The sequence below is a fragment of the Hyperolius riggenbachi genome, chromosome 3 (assembly GCF_040937935.1).
Source record: "Hyperolius riggenbachi isolate aHypRig1 chromosome 3, aHypRig1.pri, whole genome shotgun sequence".
NCBI lineage: Eukaryota > Metazoa > Chordata > Amphibia > Anura > Hyperoliidae > Hyperolius > Hyperolius riggenbachi.
The window spans coordinates 370,864,356-370,876,823 of NC_090648.1; the positions used below are offsets into that span (position 1 = coordinate 370,864,356).

Sequence of the window (12,468 nt, forward strand, 5' to 3'; positions counted from 1 at the left end):
AACGTTATGTCTATCAAAATTCCATCTAATCGTGAAATGAAATTCTCTCCTTTTCACAGGATCGCACTAGAACATTTGACATGCATTCACTGGAAAACTCCCTGATTGACATAATGAGAGCAGAAAATGATTCACTGAAAGGTAACTATTCATATTCATGACCCCCTTCCTTAATTCGTGTTTCATCTTCTACAGCCTCCATGAAGGCTTGCTAAATGTATGCAGTTTGGGTTTTTTTATAGGGCTTTAAAGGCTGTTGTATATTCCAGTACCTGCTTGAGTGCAGTTAAAATATAACTGCTGCTCTCCCCCCTTGCTCTTTGCACTGCATGCCATTATGTGCTGTTTATTTCCTCGAACTTGTTTTTCCCTTCATTGAGACTGTATGGGTGTGTTATAGATGCTTCTGCCATTGCTGCAGGTGTGGGAGATCTGGGCCTGGGTAAATATCCTACAGATGGAGGCTTTTCTGGCTACCACACAACTATCTCAGCGCTGTGTGGCGTGGGAGTCTGCATAGCATCTGGAAATTTGTACACCTTGGCAATACCGACCTTCTGTTCCCATTCACGCCTCTGTCCCGTTCCGTACACACCACCCTTTGTTTGTCTTTGTACCTTTTTGGAAGGGATGAACAGAAGACATTGCTCGAATCTTTCTGCTTCAAATAAGAAGGACGATTCGTACTTCATGACAACAGTTACATGTGGCTGGAGATTGTTGTGACAGCTGGAGTTTGATGTTTAACCCTTTAGGTTTCAGCAGAATGTATTTCCTCTTTCTGGTAGTGGATAGTTTTTATGGCGCCCAGATAAGTTATGTAAATTTCCTCTTCCACGAAGAACATAATGACCGCTGAAAGATTTTTGATCACGCTTCTCGTTTAGGCATATGTACGCATGGCCAGATATCTGTGCACTTGCATAGAACAGACATATTTACAGTACAAAGAAACTCCATCTTTTTGCAGTTTGTTACAAATTTGATCCTAGATCAGGATACTGAAGGTCATCATACATTATTAAATATGGTCTCAATTCAGGTAAACAATTATATGTGAATGATTTTGATAATTTACCTGGATACCGCCATGTACACTTGATGCTGCATGGTGGCGTAGTGGTTAGCTCTCTCTCTTTGCAACACTGGATCCCCGATTTGACTCCCAGCCTGGACGCTATCTGCCTGGAGTTTGTATGTCCTCCCTGTGTCTGCGTGGGTTTCCTCCAGAAGATGTCAGCGCTATAGAAATACTAAATAATAATAATGCTGTATCAGATACCAGCAATATGGTATCGCCTTTAACTGTATACTGCTCAGTACATTACAAAAGCTGCTGTAAGTGGAGATGAGCTGTGGCAGTTCTCTCCTACACCCAAATGTATAAAGCGCCAAGATTTTCCGCAGTGCTATACAAAGTATTTAGTCCCTTAACTGTCATCCAGCAGGGTTCACAGTCCCTACCATATGGAGGGGAAACCCATGCAGACACAGGGAGAACATACAAGCTCTGTGCACTGGCTGGGATTTGAACCTCGGACCTAGCGCTGCTATGCACAATGCGACCCTAATATGCCCTATATTGACTGCTAACCCCCCGCACACACACACACACACACAGATGGCAAACCCACACATGCATTGATTTGAACGCAAACAGCCTTTACCAATCAATGTTTGATAGAATGATTGAAGATCAAGCAAGAAGGCATTATTCTTTAACAGATCTTAATGGTTTTGTCCCATGTAATGTCTAATCCAAATGGTGACCTTAGCTGTTCTGGTAATCTAGGATTGACTGATCTTTCACTCTGTCCCTCGGCATGCTGCTGTGCCTATAGGAAACTTTTATAAAAGGTGAAATGAAACCTACTGTACCTATTAGCTTCAAGTAATGTAGGATTGGTATGCTGACCTCTGCAAATTCAAGAGACAGAATTATAAACATTCAGAAATTGAAACCACATTTCTGTGTAGTAATGTTAGGTAAAGTCCTGCTGTGTGTGAATACTACTAAAAGAAATTAACTATATTTATGAAACAGAGAATGCGATAACGCCCATCACTTTTCACATTACATTGCAAGGAGGAAGGACTTGATCCTTAACTGTCCAGAAATTGGTTTTGTATAGCGTGACAGAGGGGCTAGGTTTTGAAGTTATTATTGCTTTGTGTATTTTCTCTGCCCCACCCAATCTGGGCCACAATCCCATCCATAGTAAGTGGATATGGATCTACCCAACCGAATGAAACATTAAAGCACTCCGGAAGTGAGAGGGGCATGGAGGCTGATGTATTTATTTATTTTTATTATTTTAAAGGATGCAAATTGCCTGGCTGTCCTGCTAGTCCTCAGCCTCTAATACTTCTAGCCATAGACTCTGAACAAGCATGCAGCAGATCAGGTATTACTGATTGGATTAGCCACACGCTTGTTTCAGGCATTTGATTCAGATACGGTAATGCTGCAGCCACATAGATCAGCAGGACTGCCAGGCAACTGGTACTGTTTAAAAGGAGATAAATCTGGCAGCAGTAATAGCCCTCTCAATTCCGGCTTACTTTAACAAATAAAGCCCTTTTCAAAGACGAAATTGGAACCCCTTTCATGTCTTCATTGCTCATTTCCTGTCCCCAGGACTGCAGGTATTTTCACATTAAAGCCAAAGTCCTAGGGACAGGAAGTGAAAATCAGCATAAAAAAAAACATTGGTAAGTTCTAGAGAGGTTTCAGGTAGAGTGTGTAATATTCAGCCACTCTTACTGGTAAGCCAGGGCACATCAGGTTTTCTGCATAAAGCTGTTCCCTCAATCCTTTGATCTGCGCCAGAGCTCGCAGCCATAGTCGGTGCAATTGGGGCAGAGCCACAAACAGCTGCTGTAAGTGGAGATGAGCTGTGGCAGAAGAGAGCCCCACTACCAGTTCTCTCCTACACCCAAATTTCACCACTGGCACCGCCATAGCCACTAATGACGTTGCGGCCTATGGCTGCGCTTAAATAAACAGGTGCGTTTCATGCCCATTTTACCCATTATGGTCTATAGGACCTCTGGACAGTTAACTGTATCCACAAGATGAGGCCTTTGATCTTCCCAGCACCTGCAGGACTACTTACATGCAAAAAAATTAAATATGGAGGCTGTCATATTTACGGTATTTCCTTTTAAGCAATACAAGTTACCTGGCAGCCCTGCTGGTCTATTTAGCTGCAGTAGTGTATGAATTACACCAGAAACAAGCATGCAGCTAATCTTTGGTATTGCTTAAAAGGAAATAAATATGGCAGCCTCCATATACCTCTTGTTTCAGGTGTACTTTAACCATCTGGGGACCGCCGAACGCCGATGGGCGTGGCAGCCCCAGGACCGCCTAACGCCGATTGGCGTCAAGTCCTGGGGCTGCAGTTTCCCAGGGAACGGCCACGCGCAGGCGCGATCATTCCCTGCCACTTTACGGAACGGAGTTCCGTGATTAGCCTGCTAGCCGCCGATCGCTGCTAGCAGGCGGTTTGTAAACGAAAGGGGAAAGAAATCCCCTTTGTTTACAACTGTACAGCGCTGCGGTCCCCGGCAGTGTTGTACGAGATCGGCGATCCCCAGCCTCTGATTGGCCAGGAAGCGCCGTCCTCTCAAAGGCTGATGCGTATGAGAGGCGGAACAGGACGGATCGCCGTCCTGTTCCATAAAGATTACAGAGGGAAGAAGGGAAAGGGGGGGAAGGGAGGGGGACAGAGCCTCATAGAGGCTGAGGGAAAAAAAAAACTACCACAGCGATCGGACACCTCAGGAGGCATGTCCCCTTAGGGACAAAAAAAAAGGAGATGAGTCCGATCGCTGGGCTCCATAGCTGGGCTGTGCAGTATGCTGAAAAGCCTGCACAGCCCGGTGCTGCAAAAATGGGCCTGGTCATTAGGGGGGGTTAACACTGCGGTCATCAAGTGGTTAAAGGGATACTTAAGCCAGCTAAAAAAAAAAGTTTCACTTACCTGGGGCTTCTACCAGCCCCCTGCAGCCATCCTGTGTCCACGCAGCCACTCACCGATATGCAGGCATAGGACGCTATTGCGGACAGGAACCTGAACAAGGATATGCGTGGCCAGAGCTGCGCAGGCGCAGTGGCCCGCCTACTCCCAGTTGGAGAAAATGAAACTAACCTGCAGCGGGGGACCAAAGCATCAGTGAGTGGCTAAAAGGCTTAAAGGCTGGACTGCCTCATGCATTGAGGTTAGGAAGTAGAAGACTATATATTCCTGTGGCAGAATCAGGGTATTGTGCAAAGTGTTTGAGACAGGAACCCCGAATGCTTTGCTTTACCAGTGCCACTGGTAGCAGTGCTACGTCTTTGAAACTCTGTCCTTTTGGACCAACCATGGTTAAAGCTTAGCTATCCTGTGGTCTAAATTTTCATGATCAATCATTATTGTACTGTCTAAGGGCCAGTGCACATCAAAAACCTATATCAGATCCGCAATATGCTAGAGGTTTTTGAAGCCGATTTTCAGGGCGATTCTAGGCATGTTTAGAGAACTTTTCTAAACTTGCCTAGTGGTCTAGCGTTTTTAGAGTGTTTTTGTGTAGCAGATGTCATATTTTGTTACAGTAAAGCTGTTACTGAACATCTTTTGTAACAAGAACGCTTGGAAAACCGCTCTGATTTAACGTTTTTCAGAGCGGTTTTCCATTTTCCTATACTTAACATTGAGGCAGAAACTCCTCAGAAATCTAAAAAATGCTGTAGGACAGGAGTTCGAATTTAGGGGAAAAACGAACCGCTCTGGTGTGCAACAGCCCATTCACGTTCATTAGCCAAGCGGTTTTCCCCCTGCTAGCGTTTTAAAAAACGTTCCAGAACCGCTCTGGTGTGCAGCAGCCCTAACATTGGATTTAGATTCCCAGCCTCTGTCCCTTCTGCCCTTATCTAAGAACACACTGCCTATTCATATACTGCTCATTTATTCCACCCGTTGCCTTGTGTTTTGTATGTGACATCCTATCTACACCAGCCTTTTAGCTGGATTTTTATAGTGTTAAGCAATCATGCTTTGCCAGGATATCACTGTCAGGTGACAGTGATCAGCGATCATCCCCTCACAGTCACCAAGGCTATTAATATCAGTCTGGTCACTACATAAATGGAGTGGATGTTTTCAAAAGATATGATGCACTTCACCAAGGAATGCCCAAATCATCATGACATGAACTACTAATAGTGGATTTCAGGCACAGAAATGGCATCCGGTGTCTTCTCCAACAGCTGCTTGACACTGTTCTATGTGTAGAAATCTATTGCATGATGCAGTAATCAACATTGTTTCACTAGGAACCCACATGACCACACATGGTAATGTTTTGATTCATGCATTTGGCCAAGCAGATAAACCAGTTTATTGAATCTGGTGTATAAATATTAGCTATAGCCAGTCAAAACAGATTGATAATGGAAACTGCTGTAAGAACAGTGTGGATGCTGCCATTCCTATGTTAGCTCTTTGTATTCAGTGCGAACTCTGTGGATGCCATGCTTAGTCAGTAACCTAGTGTACACATCTGATTTCACTGCCTGCATACTTGTTCAGGATGTGTGAATTAAAAGCTGAAGTGTTATATACTGTAAGTACTAAAAGATCTGAATGACTTGTATATGGCATTAGCAATGGCTGTCTCTGAACTTTGCTAGATAAAAGTTTCTACACACAAATTTATACTGTAGTAAATAAAATTACACACCTCCCTATCCTCCTATGTATCAAGTGATTCTCATATAGACCGTTTTTTAGGTTGCACCATTAGCAAATTAATAATGGAGGAAAACTGTAATAGTTCACCTCCTCCCAATTGATACAGTATCAATAGTGTTAATTGGGTCTCTGGGAGTTTAATGGGCATAGGCGTGTCAAATTGGTCAAGTAGAAAATAAAATGCCATTCACAACTATAAAACCTTAATTTTTATTACAGGAAAGGAAATATTATAAACACGTAAATATAATCCAGAAAATCTGTGCTAATAACACTTTTCACTTCAAAATTCAGGCACATAGCTTACTTTATCTCTGGCACTAATGGCAAATGATCACTTTCAACTACTATTGAAATAAAGTTTGGTCCTCTGAACCGGTCCTGAACTCCCTAAAACGCCTCACACCAAATACAACACAGCAAGCTGACATGTCACCCATCATGTTTGTGAGTATAAAGCAAATCTGGGCTGCATTTATTAAATATCAACTAAACCTAAATTAAACATGGCAAATTCTCAAAACCATTACCGGTATGTTGGTTAGTAAATAATACTCATAATGTTAACACTTTTCTCCTGTTGGAGTCAAAATGTTGAGACCTTAGTCAGTACACTATCCAAAGTGTTGACAGCGCTCCTAGGTTGTATACCATTTATGACTAGGAGTACCAGGTAAAAATTACATTTTAACTAGTGGTTAGGCCTCTTCCGTTGTTGCTGTGGAAGGGTCTAGTAGAGAATAATTTGTGCACATATTATTTATGCTGAAGCGAACTCCCTCCTTTGCTTTACCTGTTTTGAATGCAAGTTATGTAATTTGACTGTTTTTTTTTTTAGCTCTGCACATCTATGCAGGTAGTTAATTCGGGTGTAGTGTCTGTCTGGAAGTGTTGCCAAGCTCTCCTGCTGTACAACACTATCCAAAGTGTTTTCCTATAGCTGTGCACCTTCCCATTTAGACCTGTAGAGTCAGTTTCCTGTGAGCAGGTTCCTCAGCGCCTACTTCCTGTGAACTGTATCTGAACTGTGTCGGTAGGCAGAGGACAACTGATGGAGTGAGTAAAGTGAGTGCAGGTACACATATATTGGCAGAAGTTGAGCGCCAGAAGCTCCTGTGATCTTTTCAAGGGAATAGAATCAGTAATGCATTTTAATAGCATTTAACCTGCTGAGCGGTCTGGACGAGCTCAGCTCGTCCAACACCGCCAGAGGCTGCCGCTCAGGCCCTGCTGGGCCGATTTGCACCAAATAAAAAGCAGCACACGCAGCCGGCACTTTGCCAGCCGCGTGTGCTGCCTGATCGCCGCTGCAGCGCGGCGATCCGCCGCGTGCAGCGGCGAAAGAGGGTCCCCCCAGCCGCCCGAGCCCAGCGTAGCCGGAACAAACAGTTCCGGCCAGCGCTAAGGGCTGGATCGGAGGCGGCTGACGTCAAGACGTCGGCTGACGTCCATGACGTCACTCCGCTCGTCGCCATGGCGACGAGGGAAGCGAAACACGGAGGGCCGCTCATTGCGGCCTTCCGTGTTATCTCTTGCCGCCGGAGGCGATCGGAAGATCGCCTCCGGAGCGCCCTCTAGTGGGCTTTCATGCAGCCAACTTTCAGTTGGCTGCATGAAATAGTTTTTTTTTTATTTAAAAAAAACCCTCCCGCAGCCACCCTGGCGATTTAATCAGAACGCCAGGGTGGTTAATGTCCCATTCATTATAATGAATGGGAAACGCAATGCAATTGCGGCAATTCGTCAGCAACCATATATTGCCATTCAACGGTGAGTCATAACACATGGGTGGGGACATCAGATGCACTTCTGATGTCCCTGGGGATTGCACTGCATCGTGTCCACAAAACTGGGCTAAAAACTTGTGTGGGCAAGGGGCTTTACTTCAAATGTTTGTAACAATAATGCTTAACCTTTTAATGGTCTGAATTGGAAACCAGAAACAATGCTATCCTCACTGGACAGTGCCATAATTTTTCCAGTGGTGGCTAAACTTTTTTCCCAGTGGCGGCTGAACTGCATGCTTGTCAGGCAGTCAGTCTCCTGGCTGCCAGACACACATACCTTTTAGCTGTGAGCAGGGGCGTTGCTAGCCCCAAAGATCATTGGCACGTGCCCCGAATCTATTCTGGGCTGCTGCGGTTATCTCCCGGCCACTTGGAAGTGAGTTCTGCTGCCTGCTACGGAGTATGTCTCCAGACTTGGAGAGTGGATGGAGGAGGTGAGTACTTCCTCTTGCTTTGCTATTCTGCTTTGGGGGGGGGGGGGGGGTACAGTGAGGACACACACAATGATGCTTGCTCCCTGTGGAGGCTCCAGGCACCACAGCTTCCAGCATGTCACCACAACACCCAGCATGCCTCATAAAGGCACCACAGCATCCAGCAAAGCGCCACACAGTACCCAGCATGCCCCATAGAGGCACCACAGCACCCAGCATGCCCCATATGTTTAAAGGGACACTTAGCAGGGGAGCTGGGTATGGTTTTAAGCGTACCAACATCTATATGAGGAGGAGTATACACTTACCGGCCCCTCTCTTAATCCCGTTGTGTCCTGGCATGCCCACTCTCAATTCTATTGAAACCACGACTCCTACAGAAAGTCACACTTTGAAAATGACGTCTGCAGGTCCTTACAGAGCATGCGCAAGCTCTGTCTCCTCTAATTTCTTCCTCCCCTCTGCCGCGCATCATAGTTCCGTACATATAACCACACCTACATTCTGGTGCATGGCCACATCCATTTTTTGGCTGAAGTGCCCAAAAGTGCCCCGGATCTCTTAGGATCTTAACAACATCCCTGGCTGTGAGTTCATTTAGCCGAGTGGCAGGGTTTGGTAACACCACATGCGTTATTGTTTGACATGTGGTGGTGTTAGCCAGTGGCAAAAAAAATGCGACCTGTCACAGCCGTAACTTCATAGGGGGTCTTCCTTTTAAGAGCTAGTAAGCACCCCGCCTATGAATGGGAGGAGCAGCCTCTTGTAAAATGGGCCGAAAAGATAACTTATATGACTATACTGATTGTGCCAAGAGCAAAAAATACTTGCTATACAAGTCAACAAATTGAATTTATAGCATTGTGAAAATGATGTAGATATTGCCATTAAAAGAGGGTTTCGAGCTATCCTTTGGTGCTGAACAACATATTTGTATTTAATGTCTTTATTTATTCAGGATTACCTGTTTACCTGTCCGGTAAATTTCCCATCAGTTTAAATAGGTCTTGTCTGTTTGTGCTGCTGCTTGTTTATAGAATACGACTGTGCTGGAAAAATCCAGTAAATCACATTACGGCTACACATACTCTTGTGTCATAGCCAGCAGCTGACTGTTTGCCGTTTCCAAGAATAGAGGGAATAAGTTTGCATGGTATACTTTTATAGTTTCCTCTTCTTATTTTTAAGCCATGCTTCATTCCTTTCTAAATTTCTTAATGTGTTATTTATGTTAAATTGCAGCTTTGTTTATACAAATAACCCCTTGGCCTGCTGCTACATATTTTGAAAATATTCCTAAATGCTTCTCATGTGGAGATATTGCAAACACTTTATGACTGGTGTCATTTTCTGAATGCGTATTTGTGCAGAGGAACCCGTAACCATATGTGCATTTCTGTTGTTGCATTAATCTGTCTAGCACAAGGGATACTTAAGGCCGTTGATAGACTTCCATTCACTGGGAAGCCTATTCTTGTAATGCTGCGGAACTGCAATTTATGACATCACCCCTGGCAAAAAAAAAAAAAAGATGGGGCCCAAATTCCTCAAGTCCCTAATACCAGTAGTTCCACTTCAATATAGTTAGTCCCTTAATTTTGAACGCCCGACTTACGAACAACTCGCTGTTAGGAACGACATGAAAATGGGAACAAGTTAAAAAAAAATGTTTAAATGGAACTTATAGTTTTTAAGAAATTAGATTTTCAAAAAAAATTCTAAGAAAAAATGTTAAACTCAGTAAAATGACATTTTGCTGCGTTACTCTATTACTATATAGAGAGTTCCAAGTTCTGCATACAAATTTTAAAGCAAACATATGATCCAGCCCTGGATAAAGAGGGGCAGAAGGAGGTACAAAGGGGGACAGCAGGGAACAGAGGTGGTACAGAGGGTCGCAATGAAGGCAGAGGTACAGAGGGGAGGTGCCACAGATGGATACACTGAGGGCACAGGGACAGAAATGACGCAGTGGGGGGCAGAGATGGCACAGAGAGGGACAATGAAGGCAGAGGTGACACAGAGGAAGGACATTGGAGGCACAGGGGGGCACAGAGGAGGTACAGGGGACAGAGAACAGTTTTCTGACTTAAATAATACGAATAATAATACGAATGTACCTATCTCAAGGCTAAAGTTTTCCTATGGAAATCACATGCTGTGCTTTTTTTTTTTTAAAACTGCCTGTGCTTTCAAACATGTGTGCAAACACAAACATTGTGAAAAAGCCCTTTTAAAATGTGTCTGTACACTCAATGTTACTGGTCATAATCCTTTTCAGGTGAAGATTTTTTTTTTTCTGGATTGTTTTGTCCTCCTGGAGTTTTGCAGTCAGTTTATTGATAATTACTTAAAAAGAAGGCTTAAGCCTGGTCCACAATGGCAGAAGAAAATGAGACAGGGAATGAGCGCCTGGCCTGCTCCATGCCTCGCCCGATTGCTGCCTGGCATCTGCAGTGGTGCTCTGACTGTCTTGTGATGTAATGGTGAGCTTGTCTTCAATTCCAAACCATCTCACCAGGGCAAAACACTTTTTGTTTTGGAAATCCAACACAACACACAAGACAGTAAGGCTATCCAACATGTAGCCTCACTGGTAGACTTACTAGTCAGCATCCTCTGTATATGCAATTTAATGCAAACGTGTGTCACAAATAAGCTTAATACTGCATAACTAAATGAGTGGTCAGATAGTGAGTGATAAAGACTTGCCTGCTATACAGGGCCGGATTTACCATAAGGCACTGTAGGCACGTGCCTATAGGCGCCTGATGATGGAATGGCGGCTCACTCCCCTCCCCAAGTGCCTCCCTCCCTCCTTTCCTATGCAGAGTCCCGGGCAGAGTGTAAATGAGAGGTTACTCACCCTGCTCTCTGCATTCAACCGACAAGATCTCCCTTTAGTCAGGGGCACCTCTAGCTACTTAATACTGAGGGTATCTCTGGCTACTTAAAGAGACTCCGTAACAAAAATGGCATCCTGTTTTTTATCATCCTACAAGTTCCAAAAGCTATTCTAATGTGTTCTGGCTTACTGCAGCACTTTGTACTATCACAGTCTCTGTAATAAATCAATGTATCTTTCCCTTGTCAGACTTGTCAGCCTGTGTCTGGAAGGCTGCCAAGTTCTTCAGTGTTGTGGTTCTGCTATGCACTCCCCCCTCAGGGGGGGAAAGAAACACACAAATGATCTCTTGAGATTCAAAAGGAAGGCTGTATACAGCCTGCTTGTGTATGGATGTATTTTCTATGTGTGGACATACTGTACATCAGCCTACTTCCTGTTTTGGTGGCCATTTTGTTTGTTTATAAACAAACTTTTTAAAGCTGTTTTTAACCACTTTTAATGCGGCGGGGAGCGGCGAAATTGTGACAGAGGGGAATAGGAGATGTCCCCTAACGCACTGGTATGTTTACTTTTGTGCGATTTTAACAATACAGATTCTCTTTAATACTAAGGGACATCTTTAGCTACCTATGACAGGTAAGGGAGAAGGGACAGCATGGCCAGTCAATACACTTGTGGTGTGGTTCAACGGGGGTTTGTTGGTTCATGGAGGGGGAAGTCTAAGGTGCAGGGACATCTGTTTCTATAGCATCCTGTGATGTACAATAATACAATACAATAACATTTCTATAGCGCTTTTCTCCCATAGGACTCAAAGCGCTTAGGCTCTCTCAGATTCAGTAATTAGTAGGATGAAGTATTCACACAACAAAAGTTATATTTCTGCAAATGCCAGACTGAACAGGTGGGTTTTCAGTCTGGATTTAAACACGTCCAGGGATGGGGCTGTCCTGATCTGTTGAGGTAAGGAGTTCCAAAACGTAGGGGCAGCATGACAGAAGGCTCTGGGACCAAAAGTTTCCAAGTGGACTCTGGGTATGACTAGATTATTAGAACCTGTGGATCTGAGAATGCGGGGATTGCTACGCAGCTGTAACATATCTTTCATGTATCCAGGGCCTAGATTATTCAGGGATTTAAATGTCAGTAGGCCGATCTTGAATAGGACCCTCTATTCTATAGGTAGCCAGTGAAGGGAATGCAGGACTGGCGTTATGTGACAGTGACGGGGTTGGTTGGTTAGCAGTCTGGCAGCAGTATTCTGTATCAGCTGTAGGCGGTACAAGGCCTTTTTTGGAAGGCCAGTGTATAGAGCATTGCAGTAGTCCAGTCGGGATGTGATAAAGGCGTGGACTAAGGTTGGCAGATCTTCTGGGGGGATAAGGTGCTTGATTTTTGCAATGTTCTTCAGGTGAAAATAGGATGATTTCACCACAGCAGAGATTTGAGTTCTGAAGTTTAAATCCCCATCAATTAGAACTCCCAGGCTACGCACATGATCAGAGCTGCGTAGATCCGTGCCTCCTATTCCCAGTGGTGAAGACTGCAAGTTAAGTTGTTTTGTTATCATGCTCTGCCCTCCAATCAGAAGGACTTCAGTTTTGTCTGCATTTAGTTTCAGCCAGTTGTCATTCATCCATTGCTGTAGTTCACGTAAGCAG

The 12,468-nt window shown here is 44.3% G+C and overlaps 1 protein-coding gene across 3 annotated transcripts in view; it reads left to right on the forward strand.

Annotated features, from left to right (window-relative positions):
- CPEB4 (cytoplasmic polyadenylation element binding protein 4) overlaps positions 1–12,468 on the forward strand; it is a 149,214-nt gene that overhangs the window by 47,586 nt on the left and 89,160 nt on the right. For all 3 annotated transcript variants that reach the window (XM_068277169.1, XM_068277171.1, XM_068277170.1), the window contains exon 3: positions 60–141. In XM_068277169.1, coding sequence (XP_068133270.1) covers positions 60–141 — 82 coding nt within the window. The remainder of the gene's footprint in view (positions 1–59; positions 142–12,468) is intronic.